The following is a 12,954-nucleotide window of genomic DNA, read 5'->3' as shown; positions in this document are numbered from 1 at the left end:
ATCTGGACCTCAGCCAGGGAACCAGGAGGAGGCAATAAAGAGGCTCAGAGCACCCACTGCAAAGTCTCTTTAGTAACATTTACAAATCCTTTAGGATGAGCCAGACGCCTATGGCTCATGCTTGTAATCCTAGCTACTCAGGAGGCTGAGATTGAAAGATCAGGGTTCCAAGCCAAACTGGGCAGGAAAGTTCCTGAGACTCTTATGTCCCATTAATCACCAAAAGGCTGGAAGTAGAACTGTGGCTCAAGTGATAGTGCACCAGCCTTGAAGGAAAAACCTCTGAGATAGCACCCAGGCCCTGAGTTCAATCCTCAATACCAAATGACAGCCACAAGAAAACCCTCCAGCAATCAGCCATCAGACCCTCCCAGAACTGAGCCAGGATCACAGTACTGATCCTGCAGGAGTGCTGTATATCACATCCTGTGTGCCCTTCTTTGGTTCTCTTGTGGAGACATGGTTCATGGTAGAGCGCTTGTCCAGCATGCACAGGTGCTGCTTTCAATTCTACAACAAAAAAAGTGAAACTTTTTTAAAAAGAAAAATATGTTATAGAGGACCATAAGAGAGACCCACAGCCTTGTGCTGGTGGCTCACACCTGTAATCCTAGCTACTCAGCAGGCTAAGATCTGAGGGTCATGGTTCAAAGCTGACCCAGGCAGTAAAGGCAATGAGACTCTGATCTCAATTAACCACTCAAAAAAAGCTATAAGTGTGGCTGTGGCTCAAGTGGCAGTGTGCTAGCCTTGAGTACAAAGAGGCTGTGCAGGCCCTGAGTTCAAGACCCAGGAGGGGGGTAAGGAGCAAGGGAGCTTGAGAATCCCAGGAGGAGTGGGGGGAGAAAATGGGGGACAGCAAGTCACCTTGGGCCTCCATTCCAAACCCACAGTACGTCAGCAGTTCACAATGTCTCCTGCAGGTGGCTCTCCTAAGGCACGAGTAGTGCAGAGAGCAAGAAAGGAGGAGGCCAGATGATGCACACTTGTGATCCTGCCTACTGGGAAAGTGGGGAAAGGAGGATCACCTTTCTAGGCTATGGGGGGGGGGGGGGCGGCGGTGCACAAGACCCTCTTTGGAAAACAGACTAAAAGCAGAAGGATTAGAGTGGGTTGCAAGCACGAGGCAGAGAGAGAGAAATTAGATGGGGGGCAGGAGAAAGGAAACGGAAGAGAGAGATGGAGGAGGGGAGGAGGAGGAGGAGAAGGAGGTGAAAGGAGAGAAGGAAAGAGAGAAATAGAAAGAGAAGAAAGAACAAGTTGGTCACTCGATGCTCAGACCTGTAATCCTAAATCCTCAGGTGGCTGAGATCTGAGTATTGTGGTTTGATGGAAGCCTGGGCAAGGAGACTCTTATCTCCAATTAGTCATGGAAGAAGCAGAAAGTAGAGTTGTGGCTCCAGTGGCAGAGTGCTAACCTCCAGCAAAAGGGGCTCAGAGATACAACCAGGCCTAGGGCTAGCACCAGCATCAGACCAAGTAAAGAAGGAAAGGGGGGAAAAAAATGAAAGAAGGAAGGGAAGGAAGGGAAGGAAGGAAGGAAGGAAGGAAGGCACACAGGCAGGCAGGGAAGGTGCTGATGACTCACGCCTGTAATCCTAGCTAATCAGGAAGCTGAGATCTGACTATCCTGGCAGGAAGCTCTGAAGCTTCTAATCTCCCATTAGCCAGAAGCAGGGTTGTGGATCAAGTGGTAGAGCACTCGCCTTGAGCTGAGGGACAGTGCCCAGGCCCCAATTTAAAGACCCACAACTGACAAAAATAAAAATAAAGAAGTAAAAAGAAGAAGAGGAAGGAGGAGGAGGAGGGAGGGGAAAAAAAGCACAAAAAAAGAGGAAGAAATCTAGTTTGAATTTTAAATAACCAAATTTTTTTTCTCAGCATTATTTCTCCAATGTTGCAACTATTTTTATACCAAGAAAAAAAAAAACAGAAAGATTACTCATACTTTTGAAGTCTGAAAAGTCCATTTATGCAGAACGCCCCCGCTCTCCGCAAAAGTATTCTCTTTGCACCCCAGGACCCCGCCCCCCACAGAAAGGTCCTGACAATGGCTTTCATTTCTGCTTCCCCAGTGACCCAGGGCCCAGGGAAGAGCCCCATACTCTTTTTCCTCACCCCTACGAAGACCCAAAGCCAGACACAGGTCTGCCACCTCCCCTCCTTGCCCCAGAGTTGTCTGGGGAGGCCCAGCTCCCTGCGTGCAAACGCCCTGCAGACACCCCAGCACCAGGAGACGGCCGGTGGGGGAGGCCCCTGTCCAGCTCAGCCTCCCCGGTAGCAGTGAGCGTCACGCATGTGACCACAACTTGGTCTCCTGCACTTCCCTCCTGCCCCTGCTCTTATCGACTCAGAGCAGCTCAGGATGCAGCCTCTGAACACACAGCTGTGCCTCTCCTTGCTGCTGCTGTCCTTGGGCGGTATGTGGCCAAGAGCCATGGGCTGCTGGGCTGGATCAGGGCTGGGATGCGGACTGAGCCCATCTATCTCCTTGCAGGGTCTCAGGCTCAGAAACCGGGATACAAGGTGCAGGTGCAGAGCCGGGTGAAGGTGCAGGAAGGGCTGTGTGTCCTCGTGCCCTGCTCCTTCTCCTACCCCAGCCAGGAGGCAGGTCAAGATCACTCCCCAGCTCATGGCTACTGGTTCACAGAAGGAACCAACACAGACACCGGGGAACCAGTGGCTTCTACCAACTCAACTCGATCCGTGCAAGCCTTGACCCAGGGTCGATTCCAGCTGGTGGGAGACCCTCAAAGGAACAACTGCACCCTGTTCATCAGAGATGCCCGGAGAGGCGACCAGAGGCATTACTTCTTCCGAGTGGAGAAGGGAGGGAAACTGAGATATAATTTCCTGGTGGACATGTTCTGGCTGGAAGTGACAGGTGCGGCAGGCGGGGCTGGGCTCCCAGGCTGGGGATGGAGGCAGGGTCTCCTGACCACGGCCTGAGTGTGAGCATCTGATCTCTTCTCCTCCCTCCCCCCCCCCCCCCCCACCGCCTCACACATAAGACACTGAGCCAGACATCTTCATTCCCGAGACCCTGGAGCCCGGACAGAAGGTGACCATCCTCTGCGTGATTCATGGGATCTCTGAGAACTGTCCGGCCCCTTCCATCTCCTGGTTAGGGCCTGCCCTCTCCACCACTGAGAGCAGACCCCAGACCTCCTTCCTGTCAGCCATCAGCCTCACACCACGCCCGAGTGACCACGGCACCCAGCTCACCTGCCGAGCGGCCTTCAGAGCTGGCGTCACTGTGCAGAACACCATCCAGCTGAGCGTGGCCTGTGAGTCCCGGCTTTAGTTCTGACCAGATGAGGCATCCTGGTATGTGTGGGGAAGGTGGAGAAGCCTGTCTTAGGGTCCCAGAAGAGGCGGGCACCATTGGGGGCCACTCTTTCCTGAGGAGGAAGGCTCTGGTTGTGGAGAGAGCAGGTCCTTCCTGAAGAGAGCGCACACCCTTCTTGCAGGCGCCCCCAGAGACCTGGAGATCACCATTTTCCGTGACAACGCCCAAGGTGTGAGGCCAAGAGGGCAGGGCTGTAGCAGCCAAGGGGAAGTGGAAAGCCCAGGGCGGGTGGAGTGGACCAACTTCAGCTAGAGCCCCTCCCCCAACACTCTGTCTGTACCGTAGTCTGTGTGTGTCTCACTTTCTGAACCTCCTTGCCTATCTCTGTTTTGCTCTGGGAGTCTGTCTGTGTGTCTCTGTGTCTTTCCCGTCTCTGTCTCTGCCTCAACCTCTCCTGTCTGCCTAGAGGCCCAAGGAAACACAACATGCATGGACGTCCGCAAAGGCCAGTTTCTGCGGCTGCTCTGCACTGCGGCTGGCCGGCCTCCCCCCATGCTGACCTGGGTCCTGGGGAACCGAGTCCTCTTGAGGTCAAATGCCGCGCACCCTGGAACCCTGGGGCTAGACCTGCCCAGGGTTAAGGTCAGGGATGCGGGTCGCTATACCTGCCACGCGGAGAACAGACTAGGCTCCCAGCACCGCGCCCTGGACCTCTCTGTGCAGTGTGAGTGGACCCGAAGCGGGCAGGGGAGGGGAAGAAGAGGGGAGAAACCAGGGGAGGAGCAGGGTGCCACAGCTTCCAGGGCCCAGCAAGCCCAGGGCCTCGGTTTGTGTGTGAGGCACAGGCAGAGGGAGCCTGGCCATTGTGTCTCCATTGCAGACCCTCCAGAGGCGCTGACAGTGACCGCTTCTCAAGGAAACAGCACAGGTGACAGGGGACACAGGAAGCTGGGCTTCCCTCTGGCATCCTTTACAGGTGGGGATGGCGCCCCACATCTCTCTCTCTCTCTCTTTCTCTCTCTCTCTCCCTCTCTCCCTCCGCTAGAGCTGGAAATCTGCAGGAACGGCTCATCCCTCCGCATCCTGCAGGGACAAAGCCTGCGCCTGGTCTGTGTCACCCACAGTCACCCGCCAGCCACACTGAGCTGGGCCCGGGGTTCCCAGACACTAAGCCCCCCCTGGCTCATGGAGCCTGGGGTGCTGGAGCTGCCCGTGGTTGAGGCAGAACATGAAGGAGAATTCACCTGCCGGGCACAGAACCTGCTGGGCACCCTGCACATCTCCCTGAGCCTCTCTGTGCACTGTGAGTGGAGTCCCTGGGCCAGGGACTTGGTACATCTGCTGACTGCTGCCCTCTGGAGGGAACAGTTGGCAGAGTCCCTGGTCTGTGGCTGGCTAGTGAGGAGGAACAGGGGAGAAATGGAAGGACTGGGTCAGAATGAGGCTCAGACACCTTGGGGTGTGGGAGCCCCCCATGCCCACCGGCTGACCTCACCTGGCTCTCTCACACAGATGAAGGCTCCATCTCTGCAGCATTCTCCAAGGGGGCGGGCCTGGGCATCGGTGCCACGACTCTCCTTTTCCTCTGCCTCATCGTGCTCATGTGAGTTAGGAGAGGTCAAGGAGCCAGGGGTCGGGGTCATGGGGTCAGGAGCCTGGGAAAGGGCAGGGGCTGCAGTGCTTCCAGGGTTTATTCCCACAGTGTGAAGATGTTACGGAAATCACAGCCTCAGGCAGAGACGTGCAGAACCCAGGTCTCCCGGCGCAGCACCATCCTTGATTACATCAATGTCAACCCTAAAGCCCAGGCCCCAGTGAGTGTATGGCCCACCAGGCTGCTGATTCACTCTGGAGTCTAAATCAAGCCCTGTCTCCTGCTTCTCTTGGGCGACCTAGGGATGTTTGTTTGTCTAGGACACAGTATTGCTATGCTGGAGAATGATGCTTCAGGGCTTGCCTGAGCATAAAGGCGAGACTTTACTGGAACAGCAATGAAAGCAAAGGGGACTAGGGTGTGGCCAAACTGGTAGAGCACCTGCCTAGGAGATTCAAGGCCCATGGGGTCATGCCCACCCGCCAGCCATGCCTACCCCAACCATCTCTGTTGGCCACACCCCCAGTCCTCCTGCACCCTTTGTTCCTGGGGGTGCGGATGGAAGGCAGACTCAGTGAGGGACTGGGTTTTCCTCACAGCTGTGGCCTCCATGCCTAAGTTGTACCAGGCAGCTGCTCAATGTCCAACTCTGTGGTAGGTGAATGAATGAATGAATGAAGGGTGGTTATTGTTTCCTTGGATGCAGAATCTGAAGGGCAAGCCAAGCAGCCCTCCCAGGACCACTTCTCCAGGCACTGGCTCCCCAGAACCAAGGAAGAACCAGAAGGCCGCCCTGAGCTGCCCTGAGCCCACATCACCCACACAAGGCCCAGACCCCGAGAGCTGCCCAGAAGAACTCCATTATGCTGCTCTCAACTTCTCCTGGCCTCTGGAGACCCCGAGGCCCAGGGACCCTGAGGAGAATTACGCAGAAATCCATTTCCACAGAAGGTCCCCTAAGCTGTAGATCTGGACCTCAGCCAGGGAGCCAGGAGGAGGCAATAAAGAGGCTCAACGCACCCACTGCAAAGTCTCTTTAGTAACCTTTACAAATCTTTTAGGATGAGCCGGGCGCCTGTGGTTCATGCTTGTAATCCTAGCTACTCAGGAGGCTGAGATTGGAGGATCAGGGTTCCAAGCCAGCCTGGGCAGGAAAGTTCCTGCTGGAAGTATAACTGTGGTTTAAGTGGGAGAGCACCTGCCTTGAAGGAAAAACCTCTGAGATAGCACCCAGGCCCTGAGTTCAAGTCTCAATACTAGAATGACAGCCACAAGAAAACCCTCCAGCAAGCAGCCTTTAGACCCTCCCAGAACTGAGCCAGGATCACAGTACTGAACCTGCAGGAGTACTGTGTATCACATCCTGTGCCCTTTATTGGTTCTCTCTGTGGAGACATGGTTCATGGTAGAGCGCTTTTCCAACATGCACAGGTGCTGCTTTCAATTCTACAACACAAAAATGTGAAAAGTGAAATTTTTTTAAAAAGAAGAAAATGTTACAGAGGAGCATAAGAGAGACCCACACACCTGTAATCCTAGCTACTCAGCAGGCTAAGATGTGAGGGTCACGGTTCAAAACTGACCCAGGCAGAAAAGGCAATGAGACTCTGATCTCCAATTAACCACTCAGAAAAAGCTACAAATGTGGCTGTGGCTCAAGGGGTAGTGTGCTAGCCTTGAGTACAAAGAGGCTATTCAGGACCTGAGTTCAAGACCCAGGAGAAGAGAGGAGGGGGAGGAAGGAAGTGGGGGGAGGGGAGCCAGTCACCATGGGCCTCCACTCTAAACCCACAGTACTTCCAACAGTTCACAATCTGTCCTGCAGGGGGCTCTCCTAAATCACAAGCAGTGCAGAGAGCAAGAAAGGAGGAGGCCAGATGGAGCACACCTGTGATCCTGCCTACTGGGAAAGTAGGGAAAGGAGGATCACAGTTCCAGGCTAGCCCAGGGACAAGCACAAGACCTTCTTTGGAAAACAGACTAAAAGGAGAAGGATTAGTATGTAATGCAACCATAAGACAGAGAGAGAGAAATTGGGGAGGAGGAGACAGATGGAAGAGGGACAGAGGAGGAGGAGGTGAAGAGAGAGAAGGAGAGAAATAGAAAGAGAAGGAAGAATGAACTGGTCACCAGAGACTCAGAACTGTAATCCTACATTCTCAGGTGGCTGAGATCTCAGAATTGTGGTGTGAAGGCACCTGGGCAGGAAAGCCCATGAGACTCTTATCTCCAATTAATCACAGAAGAAGCAGAAAGTAGAGCTGTGGCTCAAGTGGCAGAGTGCTAGCCTCTAGCCAAAGGAGTTCAAGGATAGCACCCAGGCCAAGTTCAAAACCCAGAATGAGACCAAATAAAGAAGGAAAGGGTTGGGGGCTGGTTGCTCACACCTGTCATCCTAGCTACTCAGGAAGCTGAGATCTGAGGATCAAGGTACAAAGCCAGCCTGGGCAGGAAAAGTCCAAAAGACTCTTACCTCCAATAAACCACTCAGAAAACTGGAAGTGGTGCTGTGGCTTAAGTGGTAGAGCACTAGCTTTGAGCTGAAAACCTGAGGGGCAGTGCCCAGGCCCAGAGTTCAAGCCCCACAACCGACAAAAAAAAAAAAAAAAAGAAGGAAAGGAAGGAAAAAAGGAAGGAAGGAAGGAGAAAGGAAGAAAGAAAGAAAGAATGAAAGAAAGAAAAAAGGAAGGAAGGAAGGAAAGATTGTATAGACAAAAGCACTTTATGAACTGTAGACTCTTTCCCACACATTAGCTATGAATGTCTGACATTGGCAACGATGGATCTTTGGCTCAGAAAATCAGACCTTACCAAGATCCAAATCTCCCATGAGCTTCATGATGACTGACAGGAGGTTTTCTGAGTTTGTCACAGCTGTTCCCTGACTCACCCCCTGAGGCTGCCTCAGGCCACTGCGGGCTTCACCCAAGATGGGGACAGCTCTAGAGAGAGAGGTGGAAGCAGAGGACAGAGTGTCAGGGCTGTCCTCTGGACTGCTTGGCCTTGCTCCAGTCACCTGTCACCCACAGGCCCTTATGGTGACACCTGCTGGTCACTGATGTCATGGCCAGGGTCATGGCTGGCTTGCTTCCCTTCCTAGCTCTGTGTGCCACAGCCTCTGGGTAGGGAACATTAACACGGGAATGAGCAAACGGGATGCTGGTGGCTCACGCCTGTCATCCCAGCTACCCAGGAGGCTGAGATCTGAGGGTCACAGTTTAAAAACAGCCCGGGCAGGAAAAACCCATGAGGCTCTTTTCTCCAATTATCCAGCAAAAAGCTGGAAGTGGATCTGTGGTTCAAGTGATACAGCACCAGTCTTGAGCAAAAGGGAGAGTGTGAGGCTCTGAGTTAAATCCCAGTACAAGTGTGCGTGCACACGGACAGACACACACACACACACACACACACAAATGAACTAGCTGCAAGGACTGAAGTTGGCCACCAGAATGCAGTACACATAGGAAAACCAAATTACAAATCAGGTGCCAATGGCTCCCACCTGTGATCCTAACTATTCAGGAGGCTGAGATCTGAGCATTGCATTTCAAAGCCAGCCCAGCCAGAGTAGTCCATAAGACTCTTATTTCCAGTTAGGCACCAGAAACCTGGAAGTGGAACTGTGGCTCAAAGTGGTAGAGCACTCGCTACCCAAGGGAAAAGAGATTCTGTTTCTCTCCTAGTCACCAGGCACACCAGGACTGCAACACCGGAACGTGTATTTGACCTTGGGACTCAGAAGATTGTGTTGCCAGAGTAACAAATTTGGCCCAAAAGTTGTAACTCTGACATAGGTTTGTTAAGGCCCTGACTTCTGCAATAAGAGCTTGAGATGTGGGGTGAGGGAGGTGAGGGGGCGGGGGGGGGGGGATGGGAAAGGATGGGAAGGGGAAACAAAGGAGGAGGCAACAATGCTTGATAAGAAATGCATTCATAACCTTGACCATGTAATTGTAACCCTCTGTTCAGTATTCTCACAATTAAAAGAAAAAAAGAGCTTGAGATGTGGAGACAGGGAAGGTATTTTTTTCTTTGTTTAATTTAAACTCTGGCACATTTATTTATTTTTATTATGGTGGTACTGGGATTGAACTCAGGGCCACACCCTTGCTAGGCAGGTGTTCTATCACTTGAGCAGCATCTCCAGCTATGGGAAGGCATTTTTTTTGGGGGGGGGGAGGTTCTGGTCATGGGCCTGAACTCTAGGCCTGGGCGCTGTCCCTCAGCTCTTTGGCTCAAGGCTAGCGCTCTACCACTTGAGCCACAGTGCCACTTCTGGCTTTTTTTTTTCTGTTTATGTGGTGCTGAGGAATCGAACCCAGGGCCTCAGGCATGCAAGGCAAGCGCTCTACCACTGAGCCACCTTCCCAGCCCCTGAGAAGGCATTTTTATCCAATCTTCTTGGTTAAAAGTAAGTGTGTAAGTTGGGGGTGGGGAGCCCCACAATGTTTGGTGTCAGAAAACCCAGCTTGGACTTTGGACATTGCCACATACTCCTTTGAGTCTGTTAGTCAGAAACTAGTATGTATAAATTATAAAACAGAAGCCAGGCATCAGTGGCTCACGCCTGTCATCCTAGCTACTCCAGAGGCTGAGGTCTGAAGATCATGGTTCAAAGCCAACTGGGGCAGGAAAGTCCATGAGTCTCTTATCTACAATAAACCACCAGAAAACCAGAAGTGGCGCTGTGGCTCAAGTGGTAGAGCATTCACCTTGAGCTGAAGAGCAATACACACACACACACACACACAAACAGATCTATTTTTTTATCATCATGGATCCAACTGTGCTCTGTGGTGTGGTGTGATACGGTGTGGGGTGGGGTGATTTGGTGTGGTTTCCCAGGGCCTTATGCACCCAAGCAACTGCTTGCTCTTGAGCTACACTCCTTGCCTGAATTACATACCCTGCTAAACCTTCTCTTGCAGAAGTAGAGCTGTGGCTTGAAGTAGTCAAGTACTACTATTGAGTGAAAAAATTCAGGGACAGTGCCCGGGCTGTCACTTCAAGCCCCACGACCAACCAAAACAAACAACAAAAAGCTTTTCTTACCAGGCATGGTAGTTTATGGCTGTAATCCCAACTCCTCAGAAAATCTTAGGTAGGAAAATTGTGGTCCAGTTTAAAAAAAATTCAAACCCGACCTTAAAAAATAACCAAAGAGAAAGAGAGTTGAGTTACATTTCAGGTGGTAGAGGGCCTGCATGAGGCCCTGAGTTCAAACCCCAGTTCCACTAAAACAAAACTCTCATCCTTTTAGCAATGTCTATTGCATTATGTAACTCTCCAGTCAGTACTGGTTACTAAAGCTGAGCCTGGTCTTAAATCTTAACCTCAAAGTCAGTTCAAATCTCATTGCCTCCCCTCCTCACCCACTAGAGGTAGACCAGTTGCCTATAAGACTCTTTTGTTTTTTTTATTTCTATTTTTATTTTGTAGTTTTATTTCTCAAAATACTTTAACCTAAAGGAAAGACAACTAAAGGACAAGTAACTCTTGGCCTAACTGGCTATAGCTGTGACCTTTGTTGGCTGAAGCTACTTCCCTGTCCAGCAGGAGCAGGTCCTCTGTGTGCCAGCTCTCTTAGAGCAAATATACAAAGACTTGAGTATCCACAGAAACTTTCTCAGTTTCTTTGTCTCTTGATCTGAGACTTGAGATCCCCACCTCCTCCAATTCCCCACCACACATGGTCTCTTGCTGCCTTTTGGGATGAGATGCCCTAAAGGTAGGCATCGACCTTTACCTCAGCCACGTGAGCCATGGCTGTTCTAGCTCCCAAATCCTGTACTGAAATCCAAGCCTTCCTGTGACTATGCCTGACTATGATTTCTTGGGAGATGGTTAAATCATGAGGATGAGACCTTCCCGAATGGGACTGGTGCCCTTATTAAGAGACCCTGGAGATTTAAGAAGTAGCATTCCCAGGGCAAAGTTCAAAGATGACCCTGCAACCTTAAAGGTCTGAGAAAGGACCCCCCCCCACACACACACACAACCCTAGGCATGGGGAGATGGCAGGGAATGTAGGAACACATGCCCTCCTGCACCTAGAAAAGGAGGGAGGAGACAGTGCCAAGGCCCTTCACGGACAAACCTTGTCCTCATCTTTGCATTTAGAAGGGTTTCATGAGGGCTTGAATGAGTGAACACTTCATGGGGAAGCAAGACCCCAGATCCCTTTAGTAGGAGAAAAAAAGAAGAAGGAAGAGAAGGGAGAGGAGGGAGAGGAGAAGGAGGAGAGAGAGAGAGAGAGAGAGAGAGAGAGAGAGAGAGAGAAAGGAAAAGTACTTAAGGGACTCTTTGAGCCCATGTGGAATGAGAAGAGCCCTAAAACGTCAGATCTTGGACCTCTAATGGTTGGTGACAGGTCAGAGGCAGAAAGGAGCTGATCCTAAGCTCTGGAAGAGGCGGTGAGCGTCCGTGATGCCCTTCACCCTTCCAGGTTTTCTTTTTTTAATTGTTATTATTAAAGTGATGTAGGGGGTGACAGTTACATAAATCAAGTACATTTCTTTAGCACAGTGTCACCCTTTCCTTCGCTCTCTCCCAGCGTTTCCCTCCAGTCCCCACGTTGTACAGTTCATTTTCCACACAGTGTCTAGTGAGTACCACTGCTGCATTTGTTCACCCTTTGTCTCACGATTTCTGTGCCCCCTTTACCTTCCCGAAGACGTATCAATGAGCAAACAGGACAAAAAGTAAGGAAAACAAAAGCAGCAAAAAAAAAAAAACCTATTGCTTTCATTTCCTGGAGCTCATTTCGATAAATTATTTTGTATGATCAGATGCACTCCAGAATTCGATCTAGTTTTCCAGCTGGCCCAGCCTCCACAGGACACCAACCCCCAGACCCACACGAGCAAGTGCAATACTTGGAGCCCGAGCAGAGCCGCCTCCCAGAAGCACCCAGCTGTGGAAGCCAATTAGAGAGCCGGGGAGCGGCTGTCACTCAGAAACATAGCCAATAGCAGAGAGACAAGCAGAACCACCCGCCTTCTAGGCGTCACCAGCCAATCATAGATGAGACTGCGGCTAACATTGAGTGGCAGGCGGCAAAGAGTTTCTGGCAAATCAGAAGCCTCGCTTACCCCACTGAAGACGTTGATTGGTTTTCCTTCTCAGAACTCGCCATTCAATTTTGGGTAAAAGGCATTTCCTTAGCAACGCAAGACCCCGCCTCCGGCCTCAGCGACTATGGGGCAGGGAGCTGGCCTTAAAGGGCCAGCTACTGCGGATTTCATCAAACCCTAACCCCAGTAATAGAAGAAATCAAAAGCTACTCCCAGCCGGACGCTGGTGGCTCGGGCCTATAATTCTAGCTATTCAGGAGGCTGAGATCTGAGAAACAGTTCGAAGCCAACCTGGGGCAGAAAAGTCCATCAAGACTCTTACCTCCAATTAACCACCAAAAAAATCCGAAGTGGAGCTGTAGTTCAAGTGGTAGAACACTAGTCGAGCAAAAAAAGCTCCCAGGCCCTGAGTTCAAGCCCCTGGATCAGCCCAAAAGAAAAAAAAAATCCAAAATGAATATTTAAAACATTTTTTAACACACACAAACATACAACTAAAAAACCCAGCCTATTCCAGAGGGGGAAAACACTGCTCACTAACTTTGCCTTGGCTCTTTTTTCCACTGGACTAGCAAACCTCCATGATAACATCCTTACATCCTTCTCCTCTTCCTTCTGAAGAAGGAGGCTGGGGTCTGGATCGGTGGGTCTGAGGGAGGAGGTTGGGCCTGGACCCCTGGGTCTGAGGGAGGAGGTTGGGCCTGAACCCCTGGGTCTGAGGGAGGAGGTTGGGCCTGAACCCCTGGGTCTGAAGAAGGCTGGGGCTTGGTCCGGGGCCTCAGGGAAGACTAGGCCTGGACCCTTGGGTCTGAGGGAGGAGGCTGGGGTCTGGACCCTGGGTCTGCGCAGGTGCCCCCCCCCCCCCCCCCCCCCCGCGGAAGGAGACCAGATTCTGCTGAATCTGAGCACGCATGGCGGAGGCAGACCCGGGGCGGAGGCAGACCCGGGCCTACTGCACACGTGGGCGAATTCCTGCCTTCTTCCTTTACGGGCCTTCC

General features: G+C 51.7%; 1 protein-coding gene and 1 long non-coding RNA gene across 3 annotated transcripts; one reads left to right on the top strand and one right to left on the bottom strand.

The window, feature by feature from the left end:
* Positions 1 to 435: 435 nt before the first annotated feature.
* LOC122125615 (sialic acid-binding Ig-like lectin 10) lies at positions 436 to 5,902 on the top strand. The gene is made up of 11 exons (XM_042700144.1): positions 436 to 510; positions 2,328 to 2,420; positions 2,498 to 2,884; positions 3,012 to 3,287; positions 3,471 to 3,518; positions 3,756 to 4,013; positions 4,170 to 4,217; positions 4,335 to 4,592; positions 4,802 to 4,892; positions 4,992 to 5,103; positions 5,590 to 5,902. Exons 2-11 carry the CDS (start codon positions 2,366 to 2,368, stop codon positions 5,848 to 5,850), a joined length of 1,794 nt encoding a protein of 597 aa, XP_042556078.1. The 5' UTR covers positions 436 to 510; positions 2,328 to 2,365; the 3' UTR covers positions 5,851 to 5,902.
* Positions 5,903 to 6,237: 335 nt separating this feature from the next.
* Positions 6,238 to 12,317, bottom strand: LOC122125654. 2 transcript variants are annotated; one of them, XR_006150771.1, is made up of 4 exons: positions 12,279 to 12,317; positions 9,936 to 10,027; positions 7,695 to 7,825; positions 6,238 to 6,329 (listed from the first exon to the last, which is right to left on the bottom strand). It is a non-coding gene; the product is annotated as an uncharacterized LOC122125654 (long non-coding RNA). The 2 variants fall into 2 exon arrangements; XR_006150772.1 differs by lacking the exon at positions 12,279 to 12,317 and adding an exon at positions 11,547 to 11,646.
* Positions 12,318 to 12,954: the final 637 nt, after the last annotated feature.

Source organism: Dipodomys spectabilis, unplaced genomic scaffold (assembly GCF_019054845.1).
Source record: "Dipodomys spectabilis isolate Male_0828 unplaced genomic scaffold, ASM1905484v1 ptg000266l, whole genome shotgun sequence".
In the NCBI taxonomy this organism is placed as follows: domain Eukaryota; kingdom Metazoa; phylum Chordata; class Mammalia; order Rodentia; family Heteromyidae; genus Dipodomys; species Dipodomys spectabilis.
Note: the sequence above shows the minus strand (reverse complement) of the source record. Positions and strands in the feature narration are given on the sequence as shown.

Excerpts from the sequence above, each read along its gene's own strand:
- LOC122125615 (XM_042700144.1), top strand. The coding sequence starts at position 2,366 with ATGCAGCCTCTGAACACACAGCTGTGCCTCTCCTTGCTGCTGCTGTCC. Across the intron at positions 3,519-3,755 it reads TTTCCGTGACAACGCCCAAG|AGGCCCAAGGAAACACAACA; the intron begins GTGTGAGGCCAA and ends CTGTCTGCCTAG. Across the intron at positions 4,014-4,169 it reads CCTGGACCTCTCTGTGCAGT|ACCCTCCAGAGGCGCTGACA; the intron begins GTGAGTGGACCC and ends TCTCCATTGCAG.